General features: G+C 49.8%; 1 protein-coding gene across 1 annotated transcript in view; it reads left to right on the top strand.

The window, feature by feature from the left end:
* Positions 1 to 13,951, top strand: part of LOC137353179 (adenosine deaminase domain-containing protein 1-like) — a 101,947-nt gene that overhangs the window by 74,263 nt on the left and 13,733 nt on the right. The window contains exons 8-11 of the mRNA XM_068019226.1: positions 146 to 287; positions 2,749 to 2,916; positions 7,343 to 7,557; positions 8,741 to 8,975. Of these exons, the coding sequence (XP_067875327.1) occupies positions 146 to 287; positions 2,749 to 2,916; positions 7,343 to 7,557; positions 8,741 to 8,975 (760 nt within the window). The remainder of the gene's footprint in view (positions 1 to 145; positions 288 to 2,748; positions 2,917 to 7,342; positions 7,558 to 8,740; positions 8,976 to 13,951) is intronic.

The following is a 13,951-nucleotide window of genomic DNA, read 5'->3' as shown; positions in this document are numbered from 1 at the left end:
GTTAGTGAAATTACTCAGTTCTGTACTGTGGACCTATACACCAATAAGTGTATTAACTGATTAATTCTACATCCGTTGCATCCATATTTCATTTCCATATGTATAACTGTAAAGAGAATACTGTTTCCACTTTTTGATTTCACAGTGACTGAAGATTGCAATGGTGAACAGTATGAAGTGGTTGCTTTGGGAACAGGAGAAACGTGTTACGGCAGTTGGCTGCGTTTTGATGGTCGTTTACTCCACGACTGCCATGCTGTAGTGGTTGCAAGACGGGCATTGCAAAGGTAATGACGCAGAAAATTTGGAGTGGCATAGTTATTTTGGTGCATTTATCATGAGACCTCTATCTCTCATCCATATCACATTTTTTTCAGTATCTGGAATATGTATTCATAAATAGTTGTGAAAGTGCTTCCATTATTTTTATACTTTTGAGGATTTGTGTTTAAAACTGAAAAGATTCCATGGATGTGTTTTTTACAAGGGTCATTGAGAGGTCTTGTTTTCACCTTTACTGGAAGTCATGTGCCTTAAGCTCAGTGAACAACAGAAACTTTGGTGACTTGGGGAAGATGTTAACAAGAGAAGTGAAATGTCAAGATTTATGATGGTCAGGGGTATTTTGACTTTCTGATTGGATTGTGGACTGTTTTGAGTTAGTTGGAAGTCAACCTGCCAAGAGAAACACCCAGCTCATCTCTTTCTTCACTTCTTTGAAAAGCCCTGAGAGGTCAGCGTATGTGAGAATTACAACCCCTGAGGCCGCATTTCTCCTCAGAAGTTAGAAAAACCTGCTGGATTAATCCTGAACGCCGCCTGAAAAGAACTGCTCCAGAAAAGATCCCAGTGACCCGTCTACGTGTTCCCAGCCACCAGACTGTATGCCATTTTGGGACACAACATATCTCATCCGTTTTCTTGAAGAATTAACAAGTATTTGGCCAAAGTATTTTTTTTTTTTCGAAAAGACTTCTGCAGAGAGAATTTCTTTTTCTTGTCTTTAACCAGTGTGTGTGGGTTTTTTTAAAAACTGGAACTTCCATATTTCAATCTGTTTTAATGCTTTGCTTCTTTACTGCGTAAGTCTTGTGTTATAATAAATTGATAAATTTGTTGTTTATTAAAGGTTAGTGTATTTTATTCTGGAATAAAGAGTAAAGTATATGATTGACCGTATTGGTAACTGGGTAAATTTTTAAATATATGTTGTGACCTGTGGAGAAGTGGAACTAGAAAAGACAGTGCACTCCTCCCGCCTTACGCAGGCGATGCAAACATTTTCATCCTAGAGGCATTGTACAGAACAGCTGTGAAACTGATTATCTCTTCCACAACCACCCCCCCCCACCGCCACCGCCCCACACCAATGTGAGGGAACCGAATTGTAATTGTGAGGAAAGACTGGAGAAACTTAAACTTTTAATTTTACAGTCATCCCTGGTCAAGTCTGAAATGGCTGAAAATGAATTTCAGAGATGTATTAAGAAAAAAATGTACAAAAGACATTAATCCGAACATTACTTAAAATTAAAGTGCGACAATAGAACAAGGTGGCATAGATTCAAACTAGTAAAAGGCAAATTTAAGATTGATGTCAGGAAGGTTTTCACACAAATGAATATCAACAGAAGAAACTGACTTTAATTTATCGAGACAATAGCACAGGAATAATTTATGAAACTGTTGAATTCTATGACTGGGAACTACATTGTATCTGGATGAATCCATTGGCCTTCCTCATCAGTATATATCTTGAGACATGTATTTTTCTTGAGATAATTTGTAACTATTTTCAAAAAGGGAAAACTGTAAATGGGCAATTCACTTTAATATTGGTGTGGTCTATTAGTGTTTTACTCTGGATAACTGCATTCTTGTTCAGACAGATATTCCTGACAGAGTATACTTGTAAAAGGTATATTTTGGGCTGAGGGAGTAGAATTAGCATTGCCCCAAAAATTCTGCTCTGTATAATGCAAAATAGCCCAGTAAGTACTCTGGCTAGCGGTTCTGACCCGACACAATATCTGAGCAGACTGATACCATACAGTTTTTGGACCACGTAACACAACAGCTCCATCTAAAGGGTTTCGCAGGCATGCCAAGTAACTTTCAATTTCAGGATTTCTTCACACTTTAATGTTGAAAACAATTGACTATCTAGACAGCTGTTCACAAGCCTAAAACAATTCACTCAGTGGAAGACCATGAAACATAAGTTGGAGTACGTGTAAAATTCCCCAAGTTCACAACAGTGAAAACATGGTGGACATGAAATGGAGCCAATAGTGCATCCCTCAGTGTGGTGTAGAAACACTTGCACACTCTCACTTTCACTCACACACTTTCTGACCCTCTTTGTATCTTTGCCGTTCTCTCTTGCAGTACCTTACCCAGCTGGAACTGTTTGAATGAAAGCAAAATACTGCAGATGCTGGAAATCTGAAATAAAAATCAAGAAATGCTCAGCAGGTCTGGCAGCATCTGAAGGGTCACTGATCTGAAACATTAACTCCGCTTCTCTCCACAGATGCTACCAGACCTGCTGAGTATTTCCAGCATTTCTTGTTTTTATTGAGAACTGTTTGAAGTTTGATTTCCAGTCAAACACATCTTTTTGTTATTATGGGGCTGCAGGGGGAGAAAAAGTTAATGTGTTAAGAAAAGATTTTACCCATTGTAGTACAAATATATAGTTTTGTGATATCCCTTTTATTGCCAGTAACTTTTTGTTCATTTTTGCAGGTACTTGTTTAAGCAGCTCCTTCTGTTCTGCAGTAATGATCCTATGGGTTTAGAAAAATGCATCTACTGCAAGTCTTCAGGAAGTGATTTATTCTCCCTCAAGAACAATATTTTTTTCCATCTCTACCTCAGCAGAGTTCCAAAGGGGGCTGCTCAGAGTATTCTCATGTAAGTGACTTCACTTGTTGCACTGGTGAGGGAAAGTTCACTGTTTATTGTAGTGAAAAATTCAATGTGAATAGCAAATGAATATTCATCAATTACTCCTGACATTTTTACAAGGAATGATGGCAATAAACAAAGAAATAACTAATGCCTGTAAAAATGGTATGGCAATTATCATGGGGGATTTTAATCTACATGTAGATTGGTCAAACCAGCTCAGTCAGGGTAGCCTTGAGGAGGAGTTCGTTGAGTGTATCCGTGATAGTTTTCTTGAACAGTATGTAATGGAACCGACGAGGGAGCAAGCTATCCTAGATCTAGTCCTGTGTAATGAGACAGGAATAATTAATGACCTCATAGTTAGGGATCCTCTTGGAAGGAGTGATCACAATATGGTTGAATTTAGAATACAAATGGAGAGTGTGAAGATAAAATCCAATACCAGGGTCCTGCGCTTGACAAATCTTTTGGAATTCTATGATGACATTACGAGCAAGGTGGACAATGGGGACTCAGTGGATGTGGTGTACCTAGATTTCCAAAAGGCCTTCGACAAGGTGCCGCACAAGAGGCTGCTGCATAAAATAAGGATGCATGGCGTTAGGGGTAAAGTGTTAGCATGGATAGAGGATTGGTTGACTACCAGGAAGCAGAGAGTGGGGATAAATGAGTGCTATTCTGGTTGGCAATCAGTCACTAGTGGTGTGCCTCAGGGATCGGTGTTGGGACTGCAATTATTTACAATTTATATAGATGATTTGGAGTTGGGGACCACGTGTAGGGTGTCAAAGTTTGCTGATGACACTAAGATAAGTGGCAGAGCAAAGTGTGCAGATGACTGTGAAACTTTGCAGAGGAACATAGATACATTGAGCGAGTGGGCAAAGGTCTGGCAGATGGAATACAATGTTAATAAATGTGAAGTCATTCATTTCGGTAGGAGTAACAGTAAAAAGGATTATTACTTGAATGGTAAAAAGTTGCAGCATGCTGCTATGCAGAGGGACCTGGGTGTCCTTGTGCATGAATCGCAGAAGGTTGGTCTGCAGGTACAACAAGTAATTAAGAAGGCAAATAGAATTTTGTCCTTCATTGCTAAAGGGATTGAGTTTAAAAGCAGAGAGGTTATGTTGCAGCTGTATAAGGTACTGGTGAGGCCGCACCTGGAGTACTGTGTGCAGTTTTGGTCTCCTTACTTGAGAGAGGATGTACTGGCACTGGAGAGGGTGCAGAAGGAGGTTTACTAGGTTGATTCCGGAGTTGAGGGGGTTGGCTTATGAGGAGAGACTGAGTAGATTGGGATTATATTCATTGGAATTCAGAAGAATGAGGGGGATCTTATAGAAACATATAAAATTATGAAGGGAATAGATGATACAAGTAGAGAGGATGTTTCCACTGGCAGGTGAAGCTAGGACAAGAGGGCATAGCCTCAAGATTAGAGGGAGCAGATTTAGGACTGAATTAAGAAGGAATTTCTTCACCCAGAGGGTTGTTAATCTATGGAATTCCTTGCCCGGTGAAGTAGTTGACGCTTCTTCAGTAAACGTTTTTAAAGCTAAGGTAGATATCTTTTTGAACAATAAAGGAATTAAGGGATACGGTGAGAGCGCGGGTAAGTGGATCTGAGTCCACGAAAAGATCAGCCATGATCTTATTGAATGGTGGAGCAGGCTCGAGGGGCCGGACGGCCTACTCCTGATCCTAGTTCTTATGATTATGATCTTATGAAAACAAAATTCTGACAAGCTGGTTCTCGGTATAAAAGTCCAGTTGCAATTGTGATTATACACATCACATTCTGCACAGGTACCAGTTCAATCCTTTGTATCCTGATTGGCTGTGGAACACCAAAGTTCCATTACACAACAGAAACTATTTTCATTTATATAGCACTTTTAATGTAGTAAAACATCTCAAGCGTAATCGAACAAAATTTGACATCGAGCTGTGCAGGTTGTCCCCAGAAGAGTTTGAAAGGTCTGTGGACATGAGTGCATGTTAATTCTGTTTCTCTCTCCACAGATGCTGCCAGACCTGCTGAGAATTTCGGAAAATTTCAGTATTTATTTCAGATTTCCAGCATCCGCAATATTTTGCCTTTGTTCAAAATGTTGTTGTTGATTAAATATATTTGCGTTTATCAATTGAAACCAAGATAGTACTTACAGGGCATTACTATTCTTAATAGCATTTTCATTAGATGTTTTACTTAATACGATAGGGGAGATATGGTAGAGGTTTACAACGTTATGACAGGCTTAGATAAGTTAGACAGGGAAAAGCTATTTCCATTAACAGATGGTACAAGAACTCAGGGACATAAACTGAAGATTTTGGGCAAGAGATGCAGGGGGAATATGAGGAAGAACTTTTTTATGCAACGAGTGGTAATGACCTGGAACCTGCTGTCCATGAGGGTGGTGGAAGCAGAGACAATCAATGATTTCAAAAGGAAATTGGATGGGCACTTTAAGGAAATAAACTAGCAGGGTTACGGGATCGAGTGGGGGAGTAGGACTGACTGGATTGCTCCAGAGAGCCAGCATAGACTCAACAGGCTGAATTGCCGCCTCCTATGCTGTATACGACTCCAAAAGGGTTCATGGTGCAAGGTCAAAAGGAGTTGAAATGGGACAAGATAAGAAATAAAAGATGTGTCTCGAAAGTGTGAATGGCAGGATCCTGATTAGCTGCTGTTCGAAAGCAAAGAAAATGAGAGAAGCAAGAGGAGGAAAAAGAAACAAGGAGGCAGAAGTTTCGATCCAAAATCATTGGAACTCTATGTTGAGCCCAGAGGCTGTAAAGTGCCCAGTTCCTAGAGCTTGCCTTGAGATTCATTGTAGGAGGCCAAGTACAGCAAGATCAGAGTGGGAGCAAGGTAGAGAATTGAAATGACAGACAACGGAAAGCTTGCGGTCGCTCTTGTGGATTGAATAGAGACGTTCCATAAAGCGGTCACCCAGTCTCCATTTGGTCTCGCCAGTATAGAGGAGACCACATCTTGAGCAGCGAATACTGGATTGAAAGAAATCTAAGTAAATTGCTGTTTCGCCTGGAGGGAGCTTCTGGGGCATTGGACGGTGCAAAGGGAGGAGGTTAAAGGGCAGGTTTTGCATCTCCTGCACTTGCATGGAAAAGTGCCATAGGAAAGGGAAGGGATTGTTGGGGTAACTGAAGAGTCGAGCAGGTTATCATGGAGCGAAAGTCCCTTTGGAATGCTGGGAGGGGAAGACTTATTTGGTGGTGACATCGCGCTGGAGGTGGCAAAAATGGCAGAGGATGATCCATTGAATAGAGAGGCTGGTGGGTTGGAAGGTGAGGACAAGGGGGAAGCCTATTGTGGTTCTGGGAGGGAGTGAGAGCAGAAGTGCGTGAAGTAGAATTAACGCCATCGAGAGCCCTGCCCACCATGGTGGGGAAATTCCTCGATTGAGGAAAAGGGAAAACATATCGGAATCGCTAATTGAATGGTCAAATCTTCCGAACAGATGTGACATGGAAGGAGAAACTGAGAGAATGGAATAGAATCCATACAGGAAGCGGGGTGTGAAGAAGTGATCCAGAAACCAAAGGGCTTAGAGTGAATATTGGTTGATTGTCTCCGATTCTGGCGACTAGGGTGAGAGGTTGAGGAAGGGAAGAATTAGAAAGGTGGAAATTGTAAGCAAAGTTGATGAAATTTTCTGGTTCAAGGCGAGAGCAGGACACAGCACAGCTACTGTCTTCGATGTACTGGAAAAAGAGGTGAGGAAAGGGGCCTGAATCGGGCTAAAACAAGGAATGGTCCACATACTCCCCCCCCCCCCCCAAAAAGTCATAGATAGGACCCATGCGGGTACACCTTGCAACTTTTATTTGGAGGAAGTGAGTGGGGTTGAAGGAGAAGTCATTCAAAGTGAAAACAAATTCAGCCAGGTGAGGAGGCTAGTGCTGGATGGGGACTGGTTTTGCCTCTGTTGGAGAAAGAAACAGAGTTCTCAAACCGCCCTGGTAGGGGATGGCGATGTAGAGGGATTGGACTTCCATGGTAAAAAGGAGTTGTTTAGGGCCAGGAAACTGGAAACTGCTAAAGTGACTGAGAACATCAGAAGAATCACAGAAGAGGGTAGGAAGACACTGGACAAGGGGAAAAAAAGTAGAGTCGAGGTAGGAAGAAATCGGTTCATTGGGGCATGTTTTACCCATGTGTTTACTTTGGGAGATTGGCAGTTCATTTTTTAACTAGTTTTTCGGTTGTACTTTTATGACATCGTGGCAGCTTAATACTTGTGTAACCTCCACTCTGTTTTCATATGAAGTGAAATTGACAGTACAGACAGGGTAAATGCATTTTTATTTTGTCAGATGTATGTTGTGTAGTTTCAGATGGAATTACTGATCTTTTCCCTCTGCTTGATATACTTCACTGTATAATTGTCTACTGCAGGGACCCTGTGCCATACCGAAACCCTGAAATGAGACTTCACATTCATTCCAAAGGTTCCACCATGCCAGCAGTAAACTGCCGCCCGAGTGTGACAACAACACATGTGTGCTGCATGACTGCCAGTGATAAACTGAGCCGATGGATGGTGCTGGGAGTCCAGGGAGCCCTTCTCAGCCACTTTATCAAACCTCTATACATCACCAGTGTTGTCCTTCGTAAGTATAACTGATTTCATTTGGAGAAGTAACATGAGAATAATATTGCCATTTTTTGCAATGGGGGTTGGGGTGGATTTGAACTGCATCGAAACTAAATTGGAATTAGTGACCTGTGGCCCTGGGATCATTTGCAGTGTGCTTCCTTGTCTGTGCCTTTTGGCAGACTGACTTTGGCATGTGCATTCATGGCCTATCTGACCTATAGTCACCAAGGCCTGGATTCAGTCTTTCTCTTGTTGCAAAATGCAAGGGAATGTTGGGGGGTATATCTCCAACACAGAAGTCCTTGAAGCGGCCAACATCCCCAGCTTATACACACTACTGAGTCAGCGGCGCTTGAGATGGCTTGGCCATGTGAGCCGCATGGAAGATGGCAGGATCCCCAAAGACACATTGTACAGCGAGCTCGCCACTGGTATCAGACCCACCGGCCGTCCATGTCTCCGTTATAAAGACGTCTGCAAACGCGACATGAAATCGTGTGACATTGATCACAAGTCGTGGGAGTCAGTTGCCAGCATTCGCCAGAGCTGGCGGGCAGCCATAAAGACAGGGCTAAATTGTGGCGAGTCGAAGAGACTTAGTAGTTGGCAGGAAAAAAGACAGAGGCGCAAGGGGAGAGCCAACTGTGCAACAGCCCCAACAAACAAATTTCTCTGCAGCACCTGTGGAAGAGCCTGTCACTCCAGAATTGGCCTTTATAGCCACTCCAGGCGCTGCTTCACAAACCACTGACCACCTCCAGGCGCGTATCCATTGTCTCTCGAGATAAGGAGGCCCAAAAGAAGAAGATGGGGTACCCTATATCCACAGAGCAAGTGAAACAGTTGTACTAACACTGTAGGGGATCTAGTTTTCAAAGATTATTTATCCTATGGCTTCTAAAATTTCCCCTGCCCCCTCACCCAAGGTGATTACCCAGAATTTTTATTTGAAATTGGAGCTTCAGTACAGATCTGGTTCCCTTATGGTGTGAATGCAGGAGTGCCCTTTGAACAACATGCTGCATGAAATGAGATTGACACTGAATAGAATATTACTGTCTTAACCCAGTTTTTAAAAATGCATTTTGAATATTAAATAATGTAACTTCCAACTCAAACGCATAAAAATGAAAGTGAATGATAAATTAAGGGGAAATAGCTTTAACAGTGAATGCTTCCTTGTATTTCAAAATCAGCTGACCAATTTCATGCGATGCATATAGTCACAAAAGCAATCAATCAACGTGTGGATGAGAGTTTGAACGAGAAGCTTCCTAACCCGTTCACTGCTGTGAGGGCACACTTCTCCCATTGTGGTGAGGAAGAACCAAAGGAGATTGAACCACTTTACAAAAGGCCGAGCATAAACTGGTCTCGGGGGGATAACACAGTGGAAATAGTGGATGGAACAACAGGGAAGGTCACGGAAGAGTAAGTCTTAATGATCTGCTTTAGTAGCAAGGGTTCCACCTTGCCTCAAATATAAATGTTTAAACTAATGCATACAATTCCTTTTAACTGGTCAAAGGTTGTTAATATTAGGGTAGCACTGACAGTTGGCAATATTCTCAAGTGAACACTCATATCAAATTCTACTCTGCGGTATTTTGACATGGCTGTTAAAAGGGTTGTCAGATTTTTGGTCTTCAGTTAGAAAATGTAAGATTAATGCATCATGGCTCCCAGAAACTTAAAAACTACTGATAGGATCGCCTCACTTGCTGATTCCAGGAGCTTGACAGGTGGTGTCCCAGTCCCAGATCTGCCCCAGACAATGAAAATAAAGTACCCTTTCTGATATCACGGTTAATCTGGACATTAAAATATCTCAGACAAATTCAGGACAAATGAATTACAGCACTGGCTGTAATTTGTACCATGTACTGAGAAATTAAATTTAAAGAACCCTCATTTAAAGCAAACTTTGCCAAAATGACTTTACCCCAATAATAAATCAACACAAGGAAAGAATGATGTACAAGTTGAATGCATATAAAAATTGATACCCAGAGGTTTACAGGCCATTTAAAAACCTATATGAAGATGTAAATTTCACAAATTTAAATGTGAACTCATATTAACAGATCACTTGTTGTAAAATCATCGTCAGTCTCATAAGTAATCATTTTAGAATAGGGTTGTCCAACCTCTTGGTGTGGGAGGCCACATTACATTTTTTGTCTTAAATAGGGGGCCGGTGAGACAATTTCTGAAAGCTAAAGGCATTGAAAAGTTATCTATTTTACAAAACAACAGAAAATGTGCATTTTTGTGAAGAAGCTTTAAATGAAAAGATTAATATATTGACTTACTTTCTCATCACTATGTTGGACACTGATTTAGTGAGATACTTGGCATTTTTCTGCTTGCACAACTGGTCAAGGTTTGCCCGCACGCTGCTTGTAGCGATGCAGAGTATTCCGGATAGATGTTCATCTGTCAGAAGTGATCTTGCTATCTCCCTCTCTCCCTCCCTTCCTCCCTCCCGCCTGCTGTCTCTCTCCCTCCGGCTCTCCCTCTCCCTCCGGCTCTCCCTCCCTCCCTCCCGCTCTCCCTCCCGCTCTCCCTCCCTCCCTCCCGCTCTCCCTCGCTCCCTCGCCCCCTCTCGCTCCCTCTCCCTCCCTTCCGCACTCTCTCTCCCTCCCTTCCGCACTCTCCCTCCCTTCCGCACTCTCTCTCCCTCCCTTCCGCACTCTCTCTCCCTCCCTTCCGCACTCTCTCTCTCCCTCCCTTCCGCACTCTCTCTCCCTCCCTTCCGCACTCTCTCTCCCTCCCTTCCGCACTCTCTCTCCCTCCCTTCCGCACTCTCTCTCCCTCCCTTCCGCACTCTCTCTCCCTCCCTTCCGCACTCTCTCTCCCTCCCTTCCGCACTCTCTCTCCCTCCCTTCCGCACTCTCTCTCCCTCCCTTCCGCACTCTCTCTCCCTCCCTTCCGCACTCTCTCTCCCTCCCTTCCGCACTCTCTCTCCCTCCCTTCCGCACTCTCTCTCCCTCCCTTCCGCACTCTCTCTCCCGCCCTTCCGCTCTCCCTCTCCCTCCCTTTCCCTCTCCCTCCCTTCCGCTCTCCCTCTCCCTCCCTTCCGCTCTCTCACTCTCCTTCCCCCCGCCCTCCTCCCCTTCCCACTCTCTCCTTCCTCCCCCCCCTTCCTCCGCGCCCACTCTCCTTCCTCCGCGCCCACTCTCCTTCCTCCGCGCCCACTCTCCTTCCTCCGCGCCCACTCTCCTTCCTCCGCGCCCACTCTCCTTCCTCCGCGCCCACTCTCCTTCCTCCGCGCCCACTCTCCTTCCTCCGCGCCCACTCTCCTTCCTCCGCGCCCACTCTCCCCTCCTCCGCGCCCACTCTCCCTCCTCCGCGCCCACTCTCCCTCCTCCGCGCCCACTCTCCCTCCTCCGCGCCCACTCTCCCTCCTCCGCGCCCACTCTCCCTCCTCCGCGCCCACTCTCCCTCCTCCGCGCCCACTCTCCCTCCTCCGCGCCCACGCTCCCCTCCTCCCCCCCTCCCCCCTCACCCCCTCCTCCTCACCCGCTCCCCCTCACCCCCTCCTCCTCACCCCCCTCCTCCTCACCCCCTCCTCCTCACCCCCTCCTCCTCACCCCCTCCCCCTCACCCCCCTCCCCCTCACCCGCTCCCCCTCACCCGCTCCCCCTCACCCGCTCCCCTCACTCACCCCCTCCCCCCCTCCCCCTCACCCGCTCCCCCTCACCCGCTCCCCTCACCCGCTCCCCCTCACCCGCTCCTCCCCTCCCCCTCACCCTCCTCCCTCCCCTCACCCGCTCCCCCTCACCCCCGCTCCCCCTCACCCCCCTCCCCCTCACCCCCTCCCCCTCACCCCCCTCCCCCTCACCCCCTCCCCCTCACCCCCCTCCTCCTCACCCCCTCCCCCTCACCCCCCTCCTCCTCACCCCCTCCCCCTCACCCCCTCCTCCTCACCCCCTCCTCCTCACCCCCTCCTCCTCACCCCCTCCCCCTCCTCCACTCCCCCTCCCCCTCCTCCACTCCCCCCTCCTCCACTCCCCCTCCTCCACTCCCCCTCCTCCACTCCCCCCTCCCCCTCCTCCACTCCCCCTCCCCCTCCTCCACTCCCCCTCCTCCACTCCCCCTCCCCCACTCCCCCTCCCCCTCCCCCACTCCCCCTCCCCCTCCCCCTCCCCCACTCCCCCTCCCCCTCCTCCACTCCCCCCTCCCCCTCCCCCACTCCCCCTCCTCCACTCCCCCTCCCCCCTCCCCCACTCCCCCCTCCCCCACTCCCCCTCCCCCACTCCCCCTCCCCCTCCCCCCCTCCCCCTCCCCCACTCCCCCTCCCCCCACTCCCCCCTCCCCCACTCCCCCTCCCCCTCCCCCACTCCCCCCTCCTCCACCTCCACTCCCCCTCCTCCACCTCCACTCCCCCTCCTCCACCTCCACTCCCCCTCCTCCACCTCCACTCCCCCTCCTCCACCTCCACTCCCCCCTCCTCCACCTCCACTCCCCCTCCTCCACCTCCACTCCCCCTCCTCCACCTCCACTCCCCCTCCTCCACCTCCACTCCCCCTCCTCCACCTCCACTCCCCCTCCTCCACCTCCACTCCCCCTCCTCCACCTCCACTCCCCCTCCTCCACCTCCACTCCCTCCACTCCCCCCACTCCCCTCCCCACTTCCTCCTCCACTCCCCCCTTTCTTCCCCTTCCCCCCTCCCCCTTTCTTTCCCTTTCTTCCCCTTCCCCCCCTTTCTTCCCCTTCCCCCCCTTTCTTCCCCCTTCCCCCTCTTCCCCCCCCCCTTTCTTCCCCTTCCCCCCCTTTCCCCCTCTTCCCCCCTCCCCCTTCCCTCTCCCCCCTTTCCTCTCCCCCTTTCTTCCCCTTCCCCCCCCCCTCCCCCTCCCCTCCCCTCCCCTCCCTCTCCCCTCCCTCTCCCCTCCCTCTCCCTCCCCTCCCTCTCCCTCCCCTCCCTCTCCCTCCCCCTCTCCCTCGCCCCCCTCTTCCCCCCCCCTCTTCCTCTTCCCCCCCCTCTTCCTCTTCCCCCCCCTCTTCCTCTTCCCCCCCCTCTTCCTCTTCCCCCCCCCTCTTCCTCTTCCCCCCCCCCTTCCTCTTTCCCCCCCCTCTTCCTCTTTCCCCCCCCCTCTTCCTCTTTCCCCCCCCCCTCTTCCTCTTTTCCCCCCCCCCTCTTCCTCTTTTCCCCCCCCCCTCTTCCTCTTTTCCCCCCCCCCCTCTTCCTCTTTTCCCCCCCCCCTCTTCCTCTTTTCCCCCCCCCCTCCTCTCCTCTTTTCCCCCCCCCCTCTTCCTCTTTTCCCCCCCCCCCTCTTCCTCTTTTTCCCCCCCCCCCTCTTCCTCTTTTCCCCCCCCCCCTCTTCCTCTTTCCCCCCCCCCCTCTTCCTCTTTCCCCCCCCCCCTCTTCCTCTTTCCCCCCCCCCCTCTTCCTCTTTCCCCCCCCCCCTCTTCCTCTTTCCCCCCCCCCCTCTTCCTCTTTCCCCCCCCCCCTCTTCCTCTTTCCCCCCCCCCCTCTTCCTCTTTCCCCCCCCCCCCCTCTTCCTCTTTCCCCCCCCCCCTCTTCCTCTTTCCCCCCCCCCCCTCTTCCTCTTTCCCCCCCCCCTCTTCCTCTTCCCCCCCCCCCTCTTCCCCCCCCCCTCTTCCCCCCCCTCTTCCCCCCCCCCTCTTCCCCCCCCCCCTCTTCCTCTTCCCCCCCCCCTCTTCCTCTTCCCCCCCCTCTTCCTCTTCCCCCCCCCTCTTCCCCTTCCCCCCCCTCTTCCCTCTTCCCCCCCCCTTCCCTCTTCCCCCCACTTCCCTCTTCCCCCCCCCTCTTCCCCCCCCCCCTCTTCCCCCCCCCCTCTTCCCTCTTCCCCCCCCCTTCCTCTTTCCCCCCCCCTCTTCCTCTTTCCCCCCCCTCTTCCTCTTCCCCCCCCCCTCTTCCTCTTTCCCCCCCCCCCCCTCTTCCTCTTTCCCCCCCCCCCCTCTTCCTCTTTCCCCCCCCCCCTCTTCCTCTTTCCCCCCCCCCCCCTCTTCCTCTTTCCCCCCCCCCCTCTTCCTCTTTCCCCCCCCCCCTCTTCCTCTTTCCCCCCCCCCTCTTCCTCTTTCCCCCCCCCCTCTCTTCCTCTTTCCCCCCCCCCCTCTTCCCCCCCCCCCTCTTCCCCCCCCCCTCTTCCCCCCCCCCTCTTCCCCCCCCCCCTCTTCCTCTTCCCCCCCCCCTCTTCCTCTTCCCCCCCCCCTCTTCCTCTTCCCCCCCCCTCTTCCCCTTCCCCCCCTCTCTTCCCTCTTCCCCCTCCCCCTTCCCTCTTCCCCCCCCCTTCCCTCTTCCCCCCCCCCTCTTCCCCCCCCCCCTCTTCCCCCCCCCCTCTTCCCTCTTCCCCCCCCCCTTCCTCTTCCCCCCCCCTCTTCCTCTTTCCCCCCCCCTCTTCCTTTCCCCCCCCCTCTTCCTCTTTCCCCCCCCCTCTTA

The sequence above is a fragment of the Heterodontus francisci genome, chromosome 40, assembly GCF_036365525.1.
Source record: "Heterodontus francisci isolate sHetFra1 chromosome 40, sHetFra1.hap1, whole genome shotgun sequence".
Lineage (NCBI taxonomy): Eukaryota > Metazoa > Chordata > Chondrichthyes > Heterodontiformes > Heterodontidae > Heterodontus > Heterodontus francisci.
This window is presented reverse-complemented; position numbering and strand designations above follow the sequence as displayed.